A 21,331-nucleotide genomic window follows, 5' to 3' on the forward strand; every position below is an offset into this window, starting at 1 on the left:
GCTGATGCTGATCTCGCCCTCTCGGGGCAGCCCCTGATGCGGCCGGGGGACGCCAGCGATAATGTGGTTAGGTAGAGGAGACGGCACGGTCAAGACAATAAATGTTCACGTTTCACGGGCGAGGCGAAAAGTGCATGGTGTTTGATGATTGTCGACGGCATCTGGACAAGGATGAGCCAAACCCCGGAGCGGTGAAACGTCACAGGCCTCGCCATTGGTGGTCGCGCCGCCGGGGTCCAGATGGAATTGTGACAACAACCAAGGCTTGAAGCTAACTCGCCATTCCTTCCCATGCCGCCATAACCTCTGCGACTCTTTGTTTTCTCGCGCTCGCTCAGAAGAACCACGTCCACCAGATTCCTCCCGTCCGAGCTCCTTCCCCGCCTATCTCGCGCGCGCGCGCCGAGCACGCCTCAGCTACACTACAACCGCAATGCTGTTTTGCATCATACCCGCCTAGAACGATGGACGCAAACATCCAGAAGGCGCTCAACGACAAGTTGTACGACAAGCGCAAGGCAGGCGCCTTGGAGTAAGTTCCCTCTCTCTGTCGTCGCCCCGCACCCCACGTCATGGCCTTATCGGCTTTTGCCCTCGTGCTCACACTCGAGCATGACGGCAAGCCATTCACCCACGGTTGACACTGACGCTGACACTTACGCCTCTAGACTCGAAGCTCAGGTCAGGGAAGCAGTCGCCATCGGAGACCATGAGCGCATCCAGGAAATCGTTCACCAGCTATGCCACGAATTCGCATATGCAGTTCACCAGCCCCATGCCAGAAATGGAGGGCTGATAGGTTTGGCAGCCGCATCGATAGCATTGGGCGGGGTAGGGAACACCACAACTACTTGCGCTGTCCGCGAAAGCTGACATCGACACAGGAAGTCGCACGATACCTCGAAGAGATTGTCCCTCCCGTCCTAGCATGCTTCTCCGATCAAGACGCCCGCGTCCGATACTACGCTTGCGAGTCCATGTACAACATCGCGAAGGTTGCCAAAGGGGAAATACTTCTATATTTCAACGAAGTATTCGATGCGCTGTGTAAAGTAGGCATAGATAGAGGAGCAACAATGCACGTTGGCTCAGCTGACATTGCTATAGCTCGCCGCCGACTCGGAAGCCTCTGTCAAGAACGGTGCCGAACTGCTCGACCGTTTAGTCAAGGATATCGTTTCGGAGTCAGCAGCTTCATACGTTTCTGTGCTGCATCACCCTGAAGATGCAACAGTAGAAGAAGACAAAACCTCGGTCATGGATGAGACTGACATACCATCCCTCGACTTTCCCATTGCCTTTTCTCTTCCTAAATTCATTCCTCTTCTCCAAGAGCGTATTAACGTTCTGAATCCGTATACCAGGACTTTTCTGGTTTCTTGGATAACTTTACTCGACTCGATACCGGATCTCGAACTTGTTGCATATCTTCCATCTTTTCTTGGTGGCTTGTTCAAGTTCTTGAGTGACCCGAATGGGGATGTTCACACGGCTACGCAGACGGCCCTGGAACGGTTTCTTTCGGAGATTAAAAAGATTGCACGCATCAAGCGTGGCATTGCAGAAAGCAGGAAGAGCCAGACTGAGGAAGGAAAGAAGAGCACCGCGTCAAGCATCAAGAGCGGTCGAAGCTTCCACAGCTCTCGAGACCCAGACCTGGAAAGCAACAGCGCCCGCGATGCTGACGACGGCCACGAATCAGACACCGCAGAGACAGAGTCGACGACGATGAATGACGGAAAATCCGGGCTGACGGATGGCGACTGGATACCGGGTCAAGACGTTCACGTAGATCATGCGAAGATCCTTGATATCCTGGTAACATTCCTAAGCGATTCTTCTGGTAAGTCCTGCTTTGACGGTTGATTTGTATTGTCATTAACATTACATAGAAGAGGAGATACAGCTCACCTCTTTGCGCTGGATTGACAGCTTCTTCGAAATCTGTCCCGAAGACATATTGCTCTTTGTGCCCCGCCTGCTGTCGCACGTGCTTCCGGCAATGGCAAACGAGGTCGAACAGGTTCGAATGATGGCCAATCGGGTCAACACATCTCTGATGGAGTACATCGTGTCTCTTCCCAATGAACCAAAGAACGAAGCCGTAAAAGTGACACAGCTGCAGCTTGCGTCTGGAGCTGCTAAAGATCCCGCCCCCGCGGAACGTCGGGATTCCAACTTTTCAAAAATAGCGAGGACTTCCACTCGGGATACAGTCGCAGAGAGTAAACCAGCCGAGAGCAAAGTGCGCACCGAAACGGTGACACCGCCTCCCCCTGAAGACGTCACTGCTGCCCGTCCGGGCCCTGACCTTGACTATGAGGCAGCTGTCAATGCACTTACTCTTCAATTCCTCAATGAGCATGAGGCTACTAGGGTGGCAGCTCTCTCATGGTTGATTATGCTTCACAAGAAGGCGCCTAGAAAAGTGAGTCACCTCATCAAATCTCTGGTCAGGGTCGTTTACTGATGTCTTTGCAGATTTTAGCAATCAACGATGCAACGTTCCCGGCTCTTCTCAAAACACTTTCAGATCCTGCCGAATCTGTAGTCACTAGAGATTTGCTACTGCTATCCCAGATCTCGAAGAATAGCGATGATTCATATTTCACTTCTTTTATGGTCAGCCTTCTCAGTCTTTTTGCGACAGACAGGCGCCTGCTTGAGACACGCGGAAACCTTATTATTCGACAACTATGCCTGTCGTTGAGTGCCGAACGGATCTACAGGACGCTGGCCGACTGCTTAGAGAAAGACGAAGACATGGAGTTTGCCAGCATCATGGTTCAGAACCTCAACAACAACCTCATCACTGCCCCTGAGCTCGCAGACCTGCGAAAGCGCCTGAGAAACCTTGAAACCCGCGATGGACAGACATTTTTCGTGGCACTGTTCAGATCGTGGTGTCACAACGCTGTTGCGACATTCTCGCTCTGCTTACTAGCACAGGCCTACGAGCAAGCATACCACCTACTCCAGATTTTTGGCGACCTCGAGATGACGGTCAACATGCTGATCCAAATCGACAAGCTTGTTCAGCTCCTCGAGTCGCCAGTCTTTACGTATCTCCGTCTGCAGCTCCTGGAGCCGGAGAAATACCCTCATTTGTACAAATGCCTGTACGGGCTGCTCATGCTACTCCCGCAATCCTCAGCCTTCGCGGCGCTCAAAAACCGCCTCAACAGCGTGAGCGCCATCGGCTACCTGCACATCGCACCGCGCACGTAAGCAATCCCCCTCTCCCCTCCCCATCTATATACAAACTAACCGACCTCCCCTCTAGCGCGCCCACCCCAACCGTAGCATCCAGCTTCGAGCGCCCCAACCGGCTCAAATCCCGCGACGAAGGCACCATCAAATGGGTCGAGCTACTCGACAAATTCAAGCAAGTACAAGAGCGCGCGCGCCGCGCCCAGCGCAATGCCCTCCTCGGCATCGACGGCTCGGCGGACGCAGCCAACGACGTCGCTGCCGCTGCTGCTGCGGTCCCGGATAAGGAGCGCCGCGCTGCGTCGGGCCGCCAGACAGGCAGTGGCGGGGGTTTGCAGCAGCAACGTCCGAACTCGGCATCGAGCTTGACGAGGCCGGCTGGGAGCCCGGGGGCGATGGTCGGAGGACAGGGCCACCAGAAGAGCAAGAGTAGTTTGAGTCAGTTGGGAAGGTTTGCGGGGGGCGTGAGGGCAGGGAAGGGGAAGAAGTAGGGGGCAGGCTAGAAAAGACTGGCTGGTGAAGGGGCGTTGGTGTGGGCATGCGTGCATGTTTGAGCCTGCTTTTTCTTTTTCTTCTTTGGCTTCTGCGGCGTAAGAAGGCAGGGCAAGACAAGGCGGGGGGCGAAGGTAAGTAGGAAGTCTGGCGTCTGACCTCCCCAAGACGCGAGAGGGAGAATCCTCTCCCAGTTTCTCTTTCTCTTCCTCTTCCTCTTTTCATGGCCCTCCCTCCTTTCTTCCGCCCCCTTTGCCCCTGTCCAGTTACATCACACCACCCTTACTTTCCCATGCGCATGTTTAAACAGTTACACATGATTATCCTTTGCAATCACAGCACAGAGCAAGCAGAACATAGCAGAGTAGAGCACAGCGGAGCGGAGCACGGCAGAAGAGCAATGGGGTTGTCAGTTAGTCAAGTCAGCAGCAAGCACAACACGTCTTCCACGATCAAAACGACAGCATACGAATGAACATCCATCATCTTAAGGTATCCCATATATCATCTGACCTCATCTGGCAAGCGTCGATCGCGTCGCTCGACGCTGTCTCTATCTGTTTTATCTGTCTGTTGTTGTTGTGTCGCTGTCGCCATTACGGAAATAGTGCGTGGCCTCCTGGCCTGCCGCCCATTCGGTGATTGTGACAATCAAATCCGCAGCCCTCCTTCCATGTATCTCGAGGACGAAAAAGAGCAAAGGTAGAAAGAAATATAACGCCGCCCAATGCTAGAACCCTGCCTGCGTACATGGCTGGCTGGGAAGAAAGAGAGCGAAGCAGGGAAAACATAGAAAGGAAGGAAGAAGAAAGAAAAACAACGCCGTCAACACCGCGCTAAAGGCGGAGGAGACCTTTAGGAGGATGGAGAAAGCGGCCGTGGCCGTAGCTGTCCCTGTCCCTGTCTCCTCCGCTCTCGCAGTACATGTCTCTGCCGCCCTTACAGCTTCACAGCCACACTCTCATCAGCCACCCCTACTCACCTACTCACTCACTCCCTACTGCTGCTACACCGCCACCCCCAACCCTAACCGCATATTCTCGACCGACTTGAACCCAACCCCCTTCAACCCCCCAAGCTGCTCCAAGTCCGTAATCAGCCGCTCCTCGCTCTGGTCCGCCCCCACCGCGCCATCCATCTCGCAGAGACAGTTCACAATGGCCTCTGCCTTCTTGGCGCCCACGCCCTTCAGCAGCTTGATCTGCGCCAGGTCGCGCGTGTTGATGATGTGCAGCAGGCGCTGCGTGCGGGGCGTCATGGGCGGGGCGTCGGAGGCGGGCGGGGCGAGCGAGACGGAGGTCGAGTGCGTGCGGGAGGCGGCGGGGACGGGGACCGCGGCAGCTACGGCGCTGCTGGCGCTGGAATTACGGCTCGTGGTGATGGTCGGGGTCGCGGACGCGCTGGTGTCGCGGAACACGTGCATCTTGGCCTTCTTGCGCCGCTTGGGCGCCGCTTTCGGCTTGTACACGAACGAGTCGTCCTCCTGGTACGCGTCGGCGTCGTCCTTGTAGTCTGCGTCGGCGGCGTCGTTGTTGTCGTCGGAGCGGTTGCCGGCCAGCTCGTCCTCCTCCTCGATGCGGTCGTCGTCGTGGTCTGCCATCTCGACGTCTTCGGCCGGGGCGGCTACTGCTGCTGCTTTGCGCGAGAAGACGCGCTCGGTTGGCGCGGCGGACACGGGCGCGGAGATGGGCCGTCTCAATGGCTGCTTCGCTAGTGCGGTCGTGTGCGTGCGTGCGGCGATGGGCTCGATCATCGACCTCGTCTTGACTTCCACAGGGAGAGGCGCGTTTTCCTGGTCCTCCACCCTGCTTCTGGCCTCCTTCTTTTGCCGGATCTTCTCCTGCAGGTCAAGGATCTTCTGACTCAGCTTTTCGTTTTCGGGGAAGTGCGGCAGCGCCAACTGATACATCTTCAGGGCGCTGATGTCCTCCCCGCGAACGTGGTGCTGCTTGGCCATGAGCAGGAAGTGCAGCCCTTCGGCGCGGCCATCTTCCTCTTTTCCAACACGGCGCTCCAGATCGTCGAGACGCTTTTGTACGGCTTCGCTGATGTCCTGGGTTTGGATGGTCGACGTCTCATTCAATGCGCGCTCAGCCAGCTTCTCGTCCAAGCGGCGTTCGATGAGCTCTTCAATGGCCTCTTTGGAAAGCGCAGCAGGTGCAGCAGCGGGTGCGGCAGCAGGCTGGCGGCCATAGCCAGGGCTTTGGACTGCACGAATGGACTTCGCAGGTCTAGTGGAAGAAGTAACCTCGACGGGTCCTCGCTTAAGTGTCTCGGTGCGGCGCGTTGTAGTTGGCTTGGGCGCCGGCTTGCTCTTGTCTGTGTAAACAGAGAATGCCTTCACAGGCTTATCCGTCTTCTTTGGGGGTTCGGCAACCTTGGCATTAGCGGCTGCGGCCAAAGCTCGCAAAGGCTGGCGCGCCATGGTCGGGCCTCCGACGCTGCTAGTCGTCTTCGGCGGTGCCATCTTCAAGACAGGCTCGTTTTCCACCTCGGCGACTTCGATCTTCTTCGTTCGATTCGCAAAATTCAGAGAGCTAAGGGTATCTAGATGATAAGAACGAACAGGTGCCAAATTTAGAATCATTAGGGTTAGTCCGTTGTTCTGACCCAGGGCCAGAATTCGAGTCATCTTGGACTCGCGGTACGGAATTCGGTGTTGCTTTTTGCTAATAGCTTCAACGCATTGTGCTAGGACGAACAATGATTTGTTGATAGCCGCGGATTCAACGAGCCGCTCCCGGTTGTTATCCGTTCTTCTGTTGTCCTCGGAACCTGCCAGGTCAATGGCCGAGGCCCTCGAGACACGGGTGTGGGTAGCCGTAGTCTGTGTTACCGTAACACATAGTATTGCGTGAGAACGAGATGAATGTGCGTTCAGCTACAATCCTGTCAGCGCATGACATTGGACAAGAAACCGGGAGAAACCAAAGACCAACCTTCGTGGCAGACGTAGAACGATTGACGTTGGCCTCATCATACAGCTGCTCAAACTCCTTCAGCGTCGTGCATGGCCTCTCAGTCAATCCCACCACAACCGTCTTTCCGTTGTTGTCGCGGATCGGCAGACCGGCTGGCGTCCGCTTCTCGGGTGGCTCAAAAAGGTCGTAAACGCGGTCGTTGTAGATTTCGTAGTAGCTCATAGACACCGAGACTTGTGTCTCTCCATCCTTTTCCATCTTCCTGCACCGGCGATATATGCTGCTGAGCAACCGCGGGATGACACCTCTGTCCGCCAGCGACTTGCCGCCGCGCATCGTGTGGGTCTTTCCGGTTCCCGTAACACCATACGCGAAAATGGTAACATCGAAGCCATTGAACAGATGCTTGACCGTGGGCGCGACTAGCGGCGTGGTTAGTTTTGTGGGGTAGAGCGAGGCGCGTCATTGCCTTACCCTCTTTGTCGAAGAGCTCGTGCTGGGTGGTCTCGCGGTCATAGACGCTGTTGAACTGGAAGCTGAAGGACTCGGCATCGTTCTTGGGATTCGGAATGCGGACAATCGAGGGCGCGACATTCTCGTCGGCACCGGTCTTCTCGGCCGTGACAATCGTGTCCTTGTCCAGCTCTGCCTTGAGCAAGGGACGTATGCGGGCAAGCACGCGGACGCTCATGATGCAGACGAGGGATCCCAGATGAAAAAAAAAAAGACTCAAAGCATAAAAAACACAAACAACAATACCTACCCGGGAGAGCAGCTCTCGATTGACGTATGTCGAGGTGCTTGAAACACCCTGGCAGCTCCTGGGAGAGGGCGAGTGGAGTGGGCGCAAAGTGTTGGCCGCGTCTTGCACAGGGCAACTATCGATAAGGGGGGGCTGGGTGCCACGTGACTGTTCGGGAATTCCCCCTCACACCTGTCGCCAACACCCGACCGGACACCAGCCTCATCATCACCACTCACCAGCCTCATCGTTGCTGCGCCTGCTGATCTCCGTAGTCTCGATGTGATGTTGCGGGATGTGCGCGTCCTTCCCGAGAGACCTTGGTCTGGATGTCGCATTTCACCGCCCTCGACTGGACCACGAGCCTCGTGCGATTCCACCTGCGCCTCCCCGCGACGTCCTTCTGGAAGCCTGATGATCCAGTGTTGAGCTCCTCCAGGTGTTTCGGCGCTACTGGAGAGACGTTCCGCGGAGCAGCCAATAAGAGGCGCCGAAAGCCGGCCCCTTCGTCGGTCTTGCAGGCGAGCCGCGAGACAGCGCAACACCAAGTTTCATCTGTGCATGCCGCTCCACCGCGTCTGGCCAAGGCGACTCGCCCGCCAGAAAAGCCTGGCCAATCCTTTGCCGGCTGCTATTTTGGTGTAAAACAGCGGCTAGTTGGAGCATCAAAACCACGAGCTCCCCCATAAGAAAAATCCACTAACCACTCCACGTAGATCGCTTGTCACCCGACAAGTTCTTTCGTTCACTTTTCTTTCTGCATCTCTTTTCCTTTTCTCTGTTGCTGATCTCTTATTCACTTCGTTCCATCGCGTCAATCGTAGCGTTCCATTCTTTTCTTTCGTGGCTGGATACCCATCGCGTCCGTGACGCGTCGCTCCTCATAATCTTTCCTTGTCCTGGGCCGGTTTCCCAGGCGTTTCCTTTTTTACAATCTCATCTTTCGCAAGCATGGCTCACTCGGTGCTCGTAATGTTTTTGGCAGCCTACTCGGCCACCGCCTTTGCGAGTCCTGTGCCTCGCCATGGCCCTCTACGGTAGGTCTCACAGCTCCTGTCCTACAGAGCCGCGCTAATCAGGCACAGATTTGCTCGCCAGTCCAACGACTCAGCGCCGCTCATCCCGGACTTCACAGAGAACTCAATAGAGCTAAGCTCCATCTCGATAACTGCCACTCCTGTTGAGGTCCAAGCAGCAGACACTGGCTTGCCTTTCGTTATCCCGGTCACTCTGTCAGTGACCACGAGCACCGCGTCGGCAATGACGTTCCAGGACCCCTCCGGTTCTGTGATCGCGACTGTGCCAGCTTCGACAGTAGAGCAGACAACGTATCTCGATACGTCGTCCAGTGCCGTTGCATCTTCCACTGAAGCTGCTACTTCTACTGCTGTGACCTCAAGCATTGCATCCAGCCCCGTCACCTCCACTCCCGTGGCGACGCCTACCACTCCGACCACGCCGACCACGCCCGTGCAGGTCTCAACCCCATCGTCGGTCTACACTCCCCAGTTCACCTACAACCCGAGCACGGCAACGCCCATCGCGACGCCTTCTTCAACTTACGTCCCGCCTTTCACTTACGACCCGGCCAAGAGCACCGAGGCCTCGTCCACGTACACTCCTCCTGCGTCATCAAACTCGACAACGGTCCAGGTGCCCTCGACGTCGGCTGTCAACACTCCCACCACGCCTCTGCTTGTTTCTACCCCGGTCCAGACGCCTCCTAGCACCCCGACCGTGGTGATCAGCACGCCAACTGCATTGACCAGCACCCAGGCCGTGCTGACTAGCAGCAAGTCCTCTACGCTGATCAGCAGCTCTTCTGCGCGTATCAGCAGCTCTACCGTAATGACGCCCAGCACCTCAGCCTTGGTCAGCACCCCCCTTACGCCCATTTTGTCAACTCCAAGTGCGACGTCTGTCGCCGGCGGCTGCCCTGCCAGCGTGCTCTGCCTGACAACAACTCTCTACACCGGGGCTGCCACCGCAAAGGCCCAGACCAGCATCGCGTCCAGCAGTGCGACCACCGCCGTCCCATCCAGTTCGCAACAGGCTGCCCAAGGCGGCGTGGCTATTGTGACGCAATACACGACCGTGACGCCCTCCAAAGAAGCTTCGAGCACGGCTGCTGCTGTCTCTTCGACTGCCGCTGTCTCTTCAGTTGTTGCTGCCTCGTCGGCTGCTGCTGCTATCGTCTCTACAGCCGTACAGTCCTCTGCTCACACTTCGTCCGCGACTGCGCAGTTGACCAGCCAGGCCAAGGCCGCTCCGGCAATTGTGACGCAGTACACGACTGTGTACCCCAGCGCGGCAACAAGCATGCCTGCCGTCGTCTCTTCGGCGGTTGTCTCTTCGGCAGCCCAGTCGTCCGCTCACACCTCTTCCGCGGCCGCACAGTCTACCACCCAGTTGGCCGCTGACCCAGGTGTGGTGACGCGCTACACGACCGTGAAAGCTAGCGCCGCCCCAGCTGTCGTCACACAGTACACGACCGTGTACCCCAGCGTTGCGGCATCGACGACCGGGGCTGTGGCTACACCGAGCACGCTCTTGACGATGACCAGGCCTGCTGCTGCATCGTCCCCGTCCGCGGCTGCGCCGTCTCCGGCTACTACCAATGCTCCGGGCATCACGGTCATCCCCGTTGATCCGAATGTCTCGACTGTCACTGTCACTGAGGCTACGGCTACGGTTACGGAGACCACGACCGCGAAGGAGACGGTTACTGTCTCGGCATAGTAGCGCGGTAGTGAGTATACATGTGGGCAAGACGGGCCGGGCCCGTTTTGCTAGTAAAGAAAGGAGAAGGAACGATGTTCACGATGTATACACGAATGACCCGAAGAGAAGGGGTATAGACTGAAAAAGAAACGGCCCGAAATATTGCATACACGGATACGCATAGCGATGATTTTACGAACTTGCTTGTTGGAGGAGATATGTAATGGGTGTTGGATGCGGCGGCTACTGATGCTGTGGCTGTTTGGGGATCGAGTAAGGGAAGGGCGGCTATTTTGTGGTTCGCAATGTGTTTTATACCTTGGGGGCTATTGGTTTGATCTTCTTGGGGTTGCAATTTTGCTGGTCGGTGGCGCTGTGCGCTTAATATGGGGTGGATTCGACCAGGTACTTAATTAATTCAGCTTGTCTATATTGTACTTTTGTGTGTGCTTCTTGGGGGTTGTGAGGGAGTTGTGGGTTATGTGGCGGGACCGTGTCCTTCATTACTTTGGAAATTGCTGCGTCTATGCAGCGTCTAACGAAACGGATGCGAGAGGGTGGTGTGGGCTGGTTTGGCGTGCTCTGAACAGGTAAGTGTGTGAACAGGGATCGGCTCTATTCTGAGAATTTGGGTTGATGGTGTGTAGGCGCGTTGTTTGTGTGGTTTTGCGAGGTGAGTACGGCGGAAGAGCTGTCTCCGTCTTACTCTGGACTGGTGTAACGAGATAGGTGGACGTCCTCTATTGGGCTGCGATTTCTTATTTTGAACAGGCAGGGATTGTCCCCGCACGATGCAGGTAAGCACTGCCTGGTACCCTCCTCTTTAGATTTCTACTTCTTCTGTTCTCGTTTCGCCTTGTTTCTAAATTACCTTCTCACTGCTTCATCTGCTCTCTGTCCCGTCTATTCTCTGTTTCTTTTCTCTCTGTCCCGTCTCATCTTTACATCAAGATGCCATCAATACTTCACAAAACCTCTCGCAAGAATCGTCCATCCGCGCGGACCATAGAATACCGTCCGCTCCGCGCAGAAGCGAAAGAAATTCGCATCTTGGTGCTTCTTCCACATGAAGACCCCGAAGCATCGATTCACTGCGAACTCGAACACTGCAGTCTGGACGACAATCCTGTCTACGAAGCGCTGTCGTATGTCTGGGGGGACCCAGAGCCACCTTTTCTTATCATATGTGATGGTCAGGTCGTCGCCATCCGATACAATTTGTTCACAGCTTTACGCAAGTTTCGCAGACCTGCAGAAAGAAGACGCCTCTGGGCAGATGTGCTGTGCATCGATCAATCAAACATCCCCGAACGGAATGCGCAAGTCGCAATAATGGGCTCGATCTATCGACAAGCTCATTCAACTTTGATATGGATTGGAGAGGGTAAAGGGAATGCTGAGGAGAGCTTGGACAGACTCCGGTACCTTGCCGCTCAATACATGGCAAGGAACACCAATCACAGGAGCCAATGGCCGCAAAGGCTAAAAATGGATACCATAGGTTATTGATGCGCATTGTTCTCCAGGAAAAATATTGGTCCCGTGTCTGGATAATTCAGGAAATAATCCTTTCTTGTAGACCCATCATTTTCTACGGAGCTGCCAGCATCGACTGGGCGACCTTTTCGAAAGGTGTTCTCCATTTTTTCACCACCCATCCCCTATTGCGTCAACGTTTTAACATTCCTCAAATTATTGAATGGTCTCAAGAAACAACATCCTTGGTTAGATCCAACGACCTTCTCAACGCTCTGGTTTTGACACGTCCCTGTGATGCAACGGATGACAGAGACAAAGTTTTTTGGAATACTCGCCCTTGTGGATACGGATTTTTTTCCGGACTACAACATTTCCACGAAGGAAGTTTATCTAAAAACTGCCACTCACTTAATCAACGCTCGTCTAGACCTAGACATACTATCAATCTGCGTGGGAGAACACACACATTTCTCTATGAATGACAATACTGCACTACCATCCTGGTGTCCAGATTGGAAAGACACACTTTTAATATCTCTATTTGTGGGAATTTCGAATGCTCCAAACTTCCAAGCATCCCGCTCGAGAGACAGAATAGCTCGTTTTGAGAATATGGGAAGGACACTCATCCTTCAAGTCATTGATTTCGATACGGCCGAAATGATATGTCCGGAAAATGGACTTGTAAAGATAAAAGACCGGGATTACAAGTGCCAAAGTGAATGGATTTTCTGGTGTTTACGGACTCAGGGAACATGGCTCAGCAACAAACTGATCAAATCCTCACTCGGTTTAAAAACAGCTGGCCTCCGAAATAAGTACAAAATGCCGAGCATGTCAACAGTAATCTATGGCGGACCAGAAGCACAACTGGATGCCTTCTTGGAGTTAATGTTTATGGGCCACAAAGAAGCTAGTATGACAAGGGTGAGCTACGTAGTGTTATCTGGATTGAGGCTTCCGCCTAAGCTTTTAACCAGGATTCGGGAGCTGGAGACCCCACGAGCGATTAATTCTAATGTAATTCAAGCCGAGGTGGCTGAGCTGGTATCTCGGCACGGGTACCGAGAGAGTGATTATTTTCCGCATTTCTTCATCACCAAAACAGGCTACATGGGCGTTGGTCCGAAGCACATGCGCGAAGGCGACATCGTGGCCATCCTGTTAGGTGGGAGAGTTCCTTACCTCTTGCGTCCCCGGGGAGGACGATTTGTGTTGATCGGAGAATGCATGGTCGCGGGCGTCATGAGCGGAGAAGTCATAGACGAATTTGATGCAGGCAAGCGGACATTGCGGGAGTTTGCTTTGGATTGAAATAGGATGCGACGATATGGTCTATATGGAATAGATGCCGTGAGAAGAACAAAGACGGCAAAGTCAAGTCGGTTACGGAGTACTGCTAAGGCATCAATTCAAGTCAACAAGATATTTGAAACCAAAAGCCTGGTCACGAGTATCATATGCACCAAGCCCCTCCAAATCATGGTGACTGCAACATATGAGAAAGCGGAAAAAAACAATTGAACGGCCCACTACCAATCGATAGAGGTCAAACATGAAAAGCACGTTTTAGGCAAACACCGCTCTGATATTTACTCTTTATAGGCAGTTCTCCGCCAAGAAGTGGAGTGTCGCGTGCAAGCCTGACCGGGATTAGGACGCACATGCACGGAGATACTCCCCTATGCGGCAGTGATATGCCAGTTGTGGGGAGCAGTTCGTCGTCTCAGGCTATCCGATCTGGCAATGCGGGACCTGGGGGCCAAACCGCAGAACAACTGCTCTGTTGACGCAAGAATAAAAAGACAGCATCCTCGCAGATAATTTGAGGACAGTCGGCAAGGTCTAAACCACAAGCCAATATAAATCTCAACGTCTCCATCTTCTCTTCCGCCATCCCAAACACACACCACAATCATGGGATCCGCCGCCTCGTCGCCAGAAACCCTCGCCCACCTCCAAGAGCACGGCTGGGCGCGCATCCCCTCGGTCCTCAGCAAAGAAGAAGCCGCATCCACACTCAGCAAGCTCTGGGCCGCGCGCGACAAAGCGGCCGCCTCCGGCGAGCCCTCGCACTACACGTGGCTGGACCCGAACGCCAACAACGTCCGGGTGTTCAACCTGCTCCAACTCGACCCCATCTTCCGCACGCTGATCGGGCACCCCACCGCCGTGGGCGCCGTACAAGCCGTCCTAGGAAAAGACTTCAGCATCTCGAACTTCACGGCCAACATCGCGCGCCCGGGCTCGGGGTCCATGTGCTTCCACTCGGACCAGAGCGTCGTCTTCCCCGAGCCGTGGGACCGCGTCTGGGCCCTCAACATCATCTGGTGCTTGACGGACGTGTATGCCGACAACGGCGCTACCCGCTTCGTACCCGGCTCAAATCGGTGGACGCGCCGCGAGCACATCCCTGGCAATGCGCCGGAGCTGTTGCTCCCGTTCGAGGCGAGCGCGGGCGATGTCCTTGTTATGGATGGCACGGTTTGGCATACTAGTGGCAGGAATGTCACTAAGGACCAGGATCGCGCCCTGCTGTTTGGCTACTATACGAAGTCGTTTATTAGGCAGCAAATTAACTGGACGGCGACGCTGTCGAAGGACGTTCAGGACGAGGTGAGCCCGGAGATGAGGGAGTGGCTGGGCTTGAATCCGGTCTCGAATATTGGTGCGGTGGGCGATCTGAGGTTCATGTCTGAGCAGTTCCCTGAATATGCGGAGAAAGACGCGGCTGGGTCATAAGAACGCCGTTAGTATAATATCAACTGTCAAATTGAAGACACAAACTCACCACATAAAGATAATTTGCTCAACTTTACGACTCGCAACGGATGAAAACTTTACCTTTCATTGGTATTAGGGAAGAAAACAAACGACAGTCCATTCCTCTTTCACCCACACTCTTTAAGAATACACCGTTGCCATGGCCCACCCAGGAACTCTCTTCACCACTAGCCAATCTACCCCATAACGCCAATTCTACTAATCTCCTTTGGCCGTCGGTAAGTATATCCCACAAAAGCACCTTTCTTCCTCGCCTCAAGCACCGTCTTCGCAACAGCCGGATCCCTCAATAGCTTATCACGTGGCCTCTTCTTCTCTTTTTTGGCTCCACGCGTTGCTTCCTGTATAAGCCTCACCTCGCTACCTCCATTATTATCACCACCGCCGTCAAATAGCGGCTCAGCTATGTCGGCGTGATTGATGTTCGAATGCAGAGTCGAAGACGAGCTTGTACGGCTGAGCCTGTCTGTCTCTCCCAATATTTCCTTTTCGTCGTCAAAGTACCTGTCTAAATCCTTGGGTCTTTTGATGTGGGGCACAAACGGAGGTGTCTGCATGTGGATGTGCTGCCAATCGATATCACGGAAGAATATGTGCCGTTTAATGTCTTCAGCATCATTGGGGAAGACGAAGTATTGGTTTCGGCATTCTCCATTCCGCCTGATTATACCGGGATGCCCTAGGCCCTGTGCCGAAGAGAAGTGGGATTTTGGCGAGCTGCGAGAACCAAAAGCGCGAGGAAAGTACGGGTGATGAGAGTCTCCATGTGGTGAATCGTTGTTGCGATAGCGCGGAGAAGAAAGGCGCCATTCTTTGTCAGCAATGAGATGGTGCATAAGATCGATGGCAATTCGAGAAACGGGCGAGAGCTCACGACGGCCGTTCATGGGGCCGCCAAAACGCCGATCACCAGGAAACTGGAGGTTGGTGTGGTGATTCTAGTACATGTCAGCAGTTTATGGTAAGCGAAGAAAGGAGGTATAGAAATTACGAGAATCTTTGCCTTAGTGTTGGCGCGATCCTCACAGAAGAAAGGCGTGCAGCCGTAGAGGCACTGCCAAGTTCTATTAGCATGTTGCTTCAAATGTTTGGAGGAGCCAAAGTTACTTCGTATAGGATGATACCAATGCTCCACCAGTCGCAACGACCGTCATATGCCTCACCTCTGATGACCTCTGGCGCCATATATTGACTGGTGCCAACCACACTCCTGGCAAATTTTCGTTTTTGTGTACGGTCAAGCCATGCTACTGGATCTCTTTCCTTTTCCTGATTATCGAGTGGATGTTTTAAAGGCCTCTTGAATGGGTTATGTCGACCGGAGTCCGAAGAGCTCATAGCGTTACTCAGTCTGTGTGCGTTCGCTGCTTTTAGTTCTTCGTCTTCGTCTTGTTTATCCCCTCTGACATTGATACCAAACTTCTGAAGCAGAGTCCATCGCTTGTCATTGAAGTAAGTCTGGTTGTGAGCCCAGTGACCGTCAAAAGCAAGGCCAAAATCAGATATTTTGAGATGACCCGAAGCGGTGATGAGAAAGTTGTCTGGCTTGACATCACGATGGATCCACTTCATCTTGTGTGCTTCTTCAACACACAGAATCATCTCCGCGATGTACCATCTGGCGCTTTCTTCGTCCAGGATATCCTCTCGGAGGAGAAGTGTGAGAAAGTCGCCACCTACCATGTAATCCATTACGAGGTAGAGGTGGCTATTGTCTTGAAAGCTAGCGACAAGTGGTACAACCCACTGAGAGGACTCTGAAGCAACCAGGAAATCCCTCTCAGCACGCAGGTGACCCTCTTGACAATTGCGAAGCATGTCGGACTTGCGGATAACCTTCATTGCATACACCTGATTTACCAGGTCAAGAGCGTTTTGACAGGGATCTGCCCCTCCGATCCCGTCAAGGTGTTCTGGATTAGAACTGTTAGGTTCCGTTTGGAATGATGGTGGTCCAGGTTTACCCTTCTCTTTTACAAGTCGTACCACTCCAAAACTACCTTTGCCGAGTACTCTCACGACCTCATACCCAGCTATTGAAGTCCCTCGGGCTTTCCGTCTGGCCAAGGATTTGGTTTTCCAGATCCGAAGATGGCGTAAATGTTCGGTCTCGGCAAGATACCATTGCTCACGAGCTTCGCGTCGTTCCTCATCGGTACAAGCTAGCCGGACCAATCTTTCTTCAAGGGCTTGACGTCGGCGCTGGCGAGGCGTCAGGCGGGGTGAGGTGAGCTCGTAAAAATGAGTTTCAAAAAACACTTTAGCAGCTGCCGTGGACTCGATTGTGGAAATAGAAGGGGTTATAGGCTTTGGATGTTGGATCAGTAGAGGGCGAACTGAAAAGCTGTCTTCCTCTGGTGATAAGGTAGTGTCGCTGCTGCCTTCAACTACACTAAGAGTCCTGGCACTCAATGTGACTTCAGTGGAAGTTCTGCTCGGTGCTGCAGAGTTTGTACAAGATTTCTTCGTAACAGCGGACCTGCTGCTGGAATCGACGGAAGCTCCTCCGGCAGGCGATGTTGGGGCTGTGGAAGCCGACGCTGGTGGGGAAAAGCCGTTGGATTTCTCGGGCGAGGAGTCGGGAGTCGACTTGCTGGATCTAAATTCTCCAAACTTGCTAAAGAGGATGCTGGGACGAGCTAAAAGACGTCGATGGATAGCAGTCCGTTTCTTGGTGCCCAGAGTGAAAGTCATGCTGAGATAGAGATGAAGCTTGGTGGAGAAGACACCGCTTGTCGCGATGCACAGAGGAGAGATGGTAGAAGCATTGCTGTGCGAGAAAAGATGAGGTTCCCAAGACAGTTGCTCTTTCCATGTCGGAAGATTGTGTTGCGCTTACTTTCCTCGGAAGTCAGACGAGGACGTGTTGTTCCCCAAAGCTACTTTGACTTTGAAAACGCAAGTGTCTTTTGTGGACCCGACCTCTCCGTTTGAGTGTAGACGGAATGGTATGATCTTCCAATAGCCGCATGACGTTTTAGCGCTGTGAGCTGTGGTGAGCCGCATGTGATATTCCCGATTCGGGCTGGCACATGAGGCGGGCAGCATTCCCTCACGACTCACTTCCCTCTGCCCGCGCCCCGCGCATCCCAACAGACTGCTCTCGCGTCCTCGATGCCGTAAATCTCCTGCATCTCCTCGTTCATCTCGCCCTTTTTCAAGCAGGTAGCCTCCAGAAAGCGTACCCTGCTGTCTCACAGGGTCTTATCGATCGGCACCACAGCTCCCCGCACTCCCGCTTCCGCGTCCGCGCCGAGCGAGCACGTCACACCTACTCGTCTCAGAGCTCCAACGCCCGGAAACGGCGGCACCTGGCGCCATATAGATCCCGTCATCTTTTCCTCAACATATCGCGCTGTCAGACTGCAAGTCAGTCGCGCTCGATGTTATAAAGGCGCCTCCGTCCGTAGGTAGCCTTGCCAGCCAGAGCTGTTCTGTCGATCATCATACCTCCCGTCCGGGGCCATCCGCTCCCCGCATGCCATCCCCATAACGACACCTCCACAACCCACCAGCAGAAAGCTCTCAACCACGACGATGCTGTCCCCATCCTCGCCGTTCCCACACTTCCTCATCCCCAGCATCCCCTTCCGCCGTCGACGCAGCAGCGCCGCCACAACCTCCACCATCGCCAGCGACGGCTCGGGCAGCAGTCCCAGCAGCCCGAGTAACAACCCCACATACCTCTCAGGCTCAACCTCGCACCTACAATGCACGCGCTGCCTAGCCGACCTCTGCTTGGCCTCCCAAATCATCAGCAAGGGCTTCACGGGGCGTCACGGGCGAGCCTACCTCGTCGCGCCCGCCCCCAGCAGCAGCGCCACAGCCCGCACGGCCGACCTGCCCAACACGCACACGCACAAGGCTGTCCCGCGCCAGCTGGTCACAGGCGCGCACACTGTCAGCGACATCAGCTGCGCGCTGTGCGGCGCTGTGCTCGGCTGGAAATACGTCGCAGCTGAAGAGGAGAGCCAGAAGTACAAGGTCGGCAAGTACATCCTTGAGACGAAGCGCGTGTCGCGCGGCGTGTGCTGGGAGAATGAGGAAGAGAATGAGGGCGAGGGTGCCTTGCACGGGGCTGAGCGCGCGCTGTGCGCTGGCGGGAACGCGGGTTCCCGTGCGGATGATGACCATATTGAGTTTGATAGCCAGGACGAGGATGAGTGCGAAGACTTGTTCGCTGGTGTGTGGAGCCCGGCATTGGCGAGGAAGAGGAGGAAGGGCCGCGCATGGAGAGAGAACAGAGGTGCGACCGAGGAGATATGAGTGAGTGTGCACTCATGAGTGCGGTTTGGGGATGCCCAACAAGGTCCAGCGCAGAACGCTGGACGATTTGAGACAACTGCGGAACCACTGGACGTCGATCGCCCACCCAAGACTGGAAGATTTACGACTTCTTTGATTTTTTGGCTTTGGCAGGGCCATAGTTGGCGTTCTGGCGTTAATTCAATGTAGGGAGTGCTGCTGGCAAGTCAACAATGGCGGAGAACACTAACGACGATTGAAAATACGACAATGATACCCCTATCTCCATCCCCCAGCCGGACTGCGTTTTCTCTTGCTCATTATTTTCTTATAACCTTGCTTCGAGGCATGTATTTCTAATTAATGATTAGTAGTATGCAACATTAATTCGTTTCTCACCATGTGTCATCTTGCCTTGTGTGCGGCAGCGGTAGTGTGTGTAGGGTAGCATGCATCCTATATCTGATAACACGCAAGTATATCCAGCCAGACTCGCTATACAACGACCCAGCTACATCAGAGGAAAAGAGAAAAGAAAAAATACCCATGCGCCAACTTTTTATTCCATACAGGTTGTTTTCGGTCATTGCGGCTGCAACACGGAGCTGGAAAGCCGGAGACCTGGACTCAGAAACGAGAAACAAAGAACTATTATGAAAAGAGGCAGGGAAGAGAGCGCCCGAGGGATCCTTCCTCCCTGCAATATGCCTGCATCTATACCATAGTACGCAGAAATGCAAGTCGGATATCTCAAACGCTAAAACACCACGCAAACATACTTAGACGATGGCTAAAACCAACCGCCACAGGAACAAGGAAACAAAAAGCGGAATCCCTCACAGAGTTGTAAGCTACTGCGAGAGCCTCAAGACCACGCAGGAGTGAGGGTTAGAGCTTAAATCGAGATGCGTTGCGCTGCGTTAACTCGATCCGAGGGCAGGATTGCCAGCTTAGTTCAAGCTGACCATCTTGATGTCGAAGACGAGGGTAGAGTTGGCGGGAATGCCGGGCAGGGACTGCTTGCCGTAGGCAAGGTTGGCCGGGATGGTGATGCGGCGCTCACCACCGACAGTCATGCCGGCAATACCGATGTCCCAGCCCTTGATGACCTCGCCGGAGCCAAGCTTGAAAGAGAAAGGCTTGCCCTTCTTGTTGGCTATTATCGGGTTAAAATCTGTTTCACAATCATGTTGAGGGAGCTACTCACAGTCAAAGACCTTGCCGTTCTCGAGCTTGCCGATGTAGCGCATACCGACACGGTCACCCTTCTTCGCAGCAGGGCCGGAGCCAAGCTTCTTGTCATCAACCTTGACGCCCTGGACGACCTTGAGGCCAAGACCAGTCTTCTGATCCTTGCCCTCAGGCTTCTTCTCAGCCTTCTCATCCTTCTTGGGAAGAGGAGAGCCAGTGGGGCCCTGCTCGAGGTTCTTGGCAAACTGAACCTTCTTCTTGTCGGCGGGGCTCTCCTTGGCGGCCTCAATGGCCTTACCCTCGTTGTTCTTGAGCTTCTTCTGCTGCTTCTTGCTGAGCTTCTCGCCAGCAGCCTCCTTGCTGATCATCTCGTCAAGAGACTCGGCACCGCGCTTGTTCTTGCCCTTGGGAGCCTCAACAAGCTTGGGAGCCTCCTCCTCGCTATCGACCTCAGTGATCCTGGGGTCCTCAAGGCCGTCGAGCTCGTCCTCCTCCTCAGTCTCGTACTCGTCCTCAAGCTCATCCTCATCGGGGGACAGGTCGTAGTCCTCATCATCCTCGTCATCGTCATCATGAGTGTGGTCAGGGACAACGTAGTTACCGGTGAGCGAGATGTCGTAAGCACCAGTAACCTGGAAGAAAACATGCTCGTCCTCGCCGATGGTGATGTCCAGAGGCTGCTGGTAGGTCTAATGGACATTAATTAGCAAGTACTCAAAGTGCACAGACATATGAGAAAACTTACGTTCTTAGGGTCAAGGGTGCAAATGACAAACTCTTCCACCTCCATACCGTCCTCATCATCCGAGTCCTCATCTTCCTCGTCGTCGTCATCCTCCTCCTCAGCAGAAGCTTTGCCCTTGCCCTTGTTCTTCTTGGGGGCATCGTCGACCTCCATGTCGTCGTCCTCGTTGCCCAGAGACTCCATGATCTTCTTGAGAGCAGCCTCGGCACGGCCCTTCTTAGTCTTGGAGGGGTCGCTAGGGCCGCCGTTCTTCTCATCCTCATCCTCATCGGACGACTCCTCGTCAGAGACGGCGTCACCAAGACGGCGGCGGATAGAGTCGTAGTCGTCCTCATCGTCAGACTCGTCCTCGTCCTCGTCAGAGCGGATGGGCTCGCGAATCAGCTTGAGGGTAGCGCGAGCAGGAACGCCCTTCGGGGCTCCGTCCTCCTTGGGCTCAGCGTTGGGGTCGATGGCGGCCATAGTGATGCGGAACTTGATTTCTGTCAGCTATTGCAGACATGAGCGATGTTTTGCAGATTGGTTAAGCTGCCAGGTAAAACAGAGCCTCGCAAGCATGAGGGTAAACTAGAGACTACTCACAGTGGCAGGGAAGTCGGGGATGGCCGCAACAGGCATGCCGCCAGCCGGGACCTCGAGGCCATAAATCGCGACGGGAAGAAGCATGTTGAAGGATGTATTCCGGGGGTTGAAATGCAGAAATTAGTTGAAGGTAAAGCGTAAAAAAGTGTCGCGAAACTTTCTGCTGGGTCTGAGCGGCGGTTGAAGAAAATTTGGAGGAGGGAGGAAGAAAGGCGAAGC

At 54.3% G+C, this 21,331-nt stretch overlaps 9 protein-coding genes across 9 annotated transcripts; 6 read left to right on the forward strand and 3 right to left on the reverse strand.

Annotated features, from left to right (window-relative positions):
- Positions 1 to 464: 464 nt before the first annotated feature.
- On the forward strand, positions 465 to 3,701 carry K452DRAFT_304280 (uncharacterized protein; the record flags this gene model as incomplete). Its single annotated transcript, XM_033542806.1, has 7 exons — positions 465 to 532; positions 669 to 831; positions 885 to 1,052; positions 1,108 to 1,843; positions 1,893 to 2,428; positions 2,482 to 3,224; positions 3,284 to 3,701. 7 exons carry the CDS (start codon positions 465 to 467, stop codon positions 3,699 to 3,701), a joined length of 2,832 nt encoding a protein of 943 aa, XP_033403159.1.
- A 1,007-nt stretch (positions 3,702 to 4,708) lies between these two features.
- K452DRAFT_293866 (uncharacterized protein) lies at positions 4,709 to 7,314 on the reverse strand (the record flags this gene model as incomplete). Its single annotated transcript, XM_033541632.1, has 3 exons — positions 4,709 to 6,583; positions 6,642 to 7,045; positions 7,098 to 7,314. The coding sequence occupies 3 exons, from the start codon at positions 7,312 to 7,314 to the stop codon at positions 4,709 to 4,711; spliced, it is 2,496 nt and encodes an 831-aa protein (XP_033403160.1).
- A 699-nt stretch (positions 7,315 to 8,013) lies between these two features.
- On the forward strand, positions 8,014 to 10,478 carry K452DRAFT_314602 (uncharacterized protein). The gene is made up of 2 exons (XM_033543771.1): positions 8,014 to 8,402; positions 8,451 to 10,478. Exons 1-2 carry the CDS (start codon positions 8,317 to 8,319, stop codon positions 10,102 to 10,104), a joined length of 1,740 nt encoding a protein of 579 aa, XP_033403161.1. The 5' UTR covers positions 8,014 to 8,316; the 3' UTR covers positions 10,105 to 10,478.
- Positions 10,479 to 10,553: 75 nt separating this feature from the next.
- Positions 10,554 to 11,648, forward strand: K452DRAFT_331021 (uncharacterized protein). The gene has a single exon (XM_033545121.1). It carries the CDS (start codon positions 11,038 to 11,040, stop codon positions 11,593 to 11,595), a length of 558 nt encoding a protein of 185 aa, XP_033403162.1. The 5' UTR covers positions 10,554 to 11,037; the 3' UTR covers positions 11,596 to 11,648.
- Positions 11,649 to 12,376: 728 nt separating this feature from the next.
- Positions 12,377 to 12,960, forward strand: K452DRAFT_331025 (uncharacterized protein). The gene has a single exon (XM_033545122.1). The coding sequence runs from the start codon at positions 12,391 to 12,393 to the stop codon at positions 12,877 to 12,879; it is 489 nt and encodes a 162-aa protein (XP_033403163.1). The 5' UTR covers positions 12,377 to 12,390; the 3' UTR covers positions 12,880 to 12,960.
- Positions 12,961 to 13,482: 522 nt separating this feature from the next.
- On the forward strand, positions 13,483 to 14,307 carry K452DRAFT_293868 (uncharacterized protein; the record flags this gene model as incomplete). The annotated part of the gene is made up of 1 exon (XM_033541633.1): positions 13,483 to 14,307. One exon carries the CDS (start codon positions 13,483 to 13,485, stop codon positions 14,305 to 14,307), a length of 825 nt encoding a protein of 274 aa, XP_033403164.1.
- Positions 14,308 to 14,443: 136 nt separating this feature from the next.
- Positions 14,444 to 16,191, reverse strand: K452DRAFT_314603 (uncharacterized protein; the record flags this gene model as incomplete). The annotated part of the gene is made up of 3 exons (XM_033543772.1): positions 14,444 to 15,287; positions 15,341 to 15,403; positions 15,457 to 16,191. 3 exons carry the CDS (start codon positions 16,189 to 16,191, stop codon positions 14,526 to 14,528), a joined length of 1,560 nt encoding a protein of 519 aa, XP_033403165.1. The 3' UTR covers positions 14,444 to 14,525.
- Positions 16,192 to 17,436: 1,245 nt separating this feature from the next.
- Positions 17,437 to 18,995, forward strand: K452DRAFT_282461 (uncharacterized protein). The gene has a single exon (XM_033539591.1). It carries the CDS (start codon positions 17,887 to 17,889, stop codon positions 18,613 to 18,615), a length of 729 nt encoding a protein of 242 aa, XP_033403166.1. The 5' UTR covers positions 17,437 to 17,886; the 3' UTR covers positions 18,616 to 18,995.
- A 549-nt stretch (positions 18,996 to 19,544) lies between these two features.
- Positions 19,545 to 21,196, reverse strand: K452DRAFT_218111 (uncharacterized protein; the record flags this gene model as incomplete). The annotated part of the gene is made up of 4 exons (XM_033536338.1): positions 19,545 to 19,750; positions 19,802 to 20,474; positions 20,531 to 21,004; positions 21,113 to 21,196. The coding sequence occupies 4 exons, from the start codon at positions 21,194 to 21,196 to the stop codon at positions 19,545 to 19,547; spliced, it is 1,437 nt and encodes a 478-aa protein (XP_033403167.1).
- Between the last annotated feature and the right edge of the window lie 135 nt (positions 21,197 to 21,331).

The sequence above is a fragment of the Aplosporella prunicola genome, assembly GCF_010093885.1.
Source record: "Aplosporella prunicola CBS 121167 unplaced genomic scaffold K452scaffold_1, whole genome shotgun sequence".
NCBI classification, from domain to species: domain Eukaryota; kingdom Fungi; phylum Ascomycota; class Dothideomycetes; order Botryosphaeriales; family Aplosporellaceae; genus Aplosporella; species Aplosporella prunicola.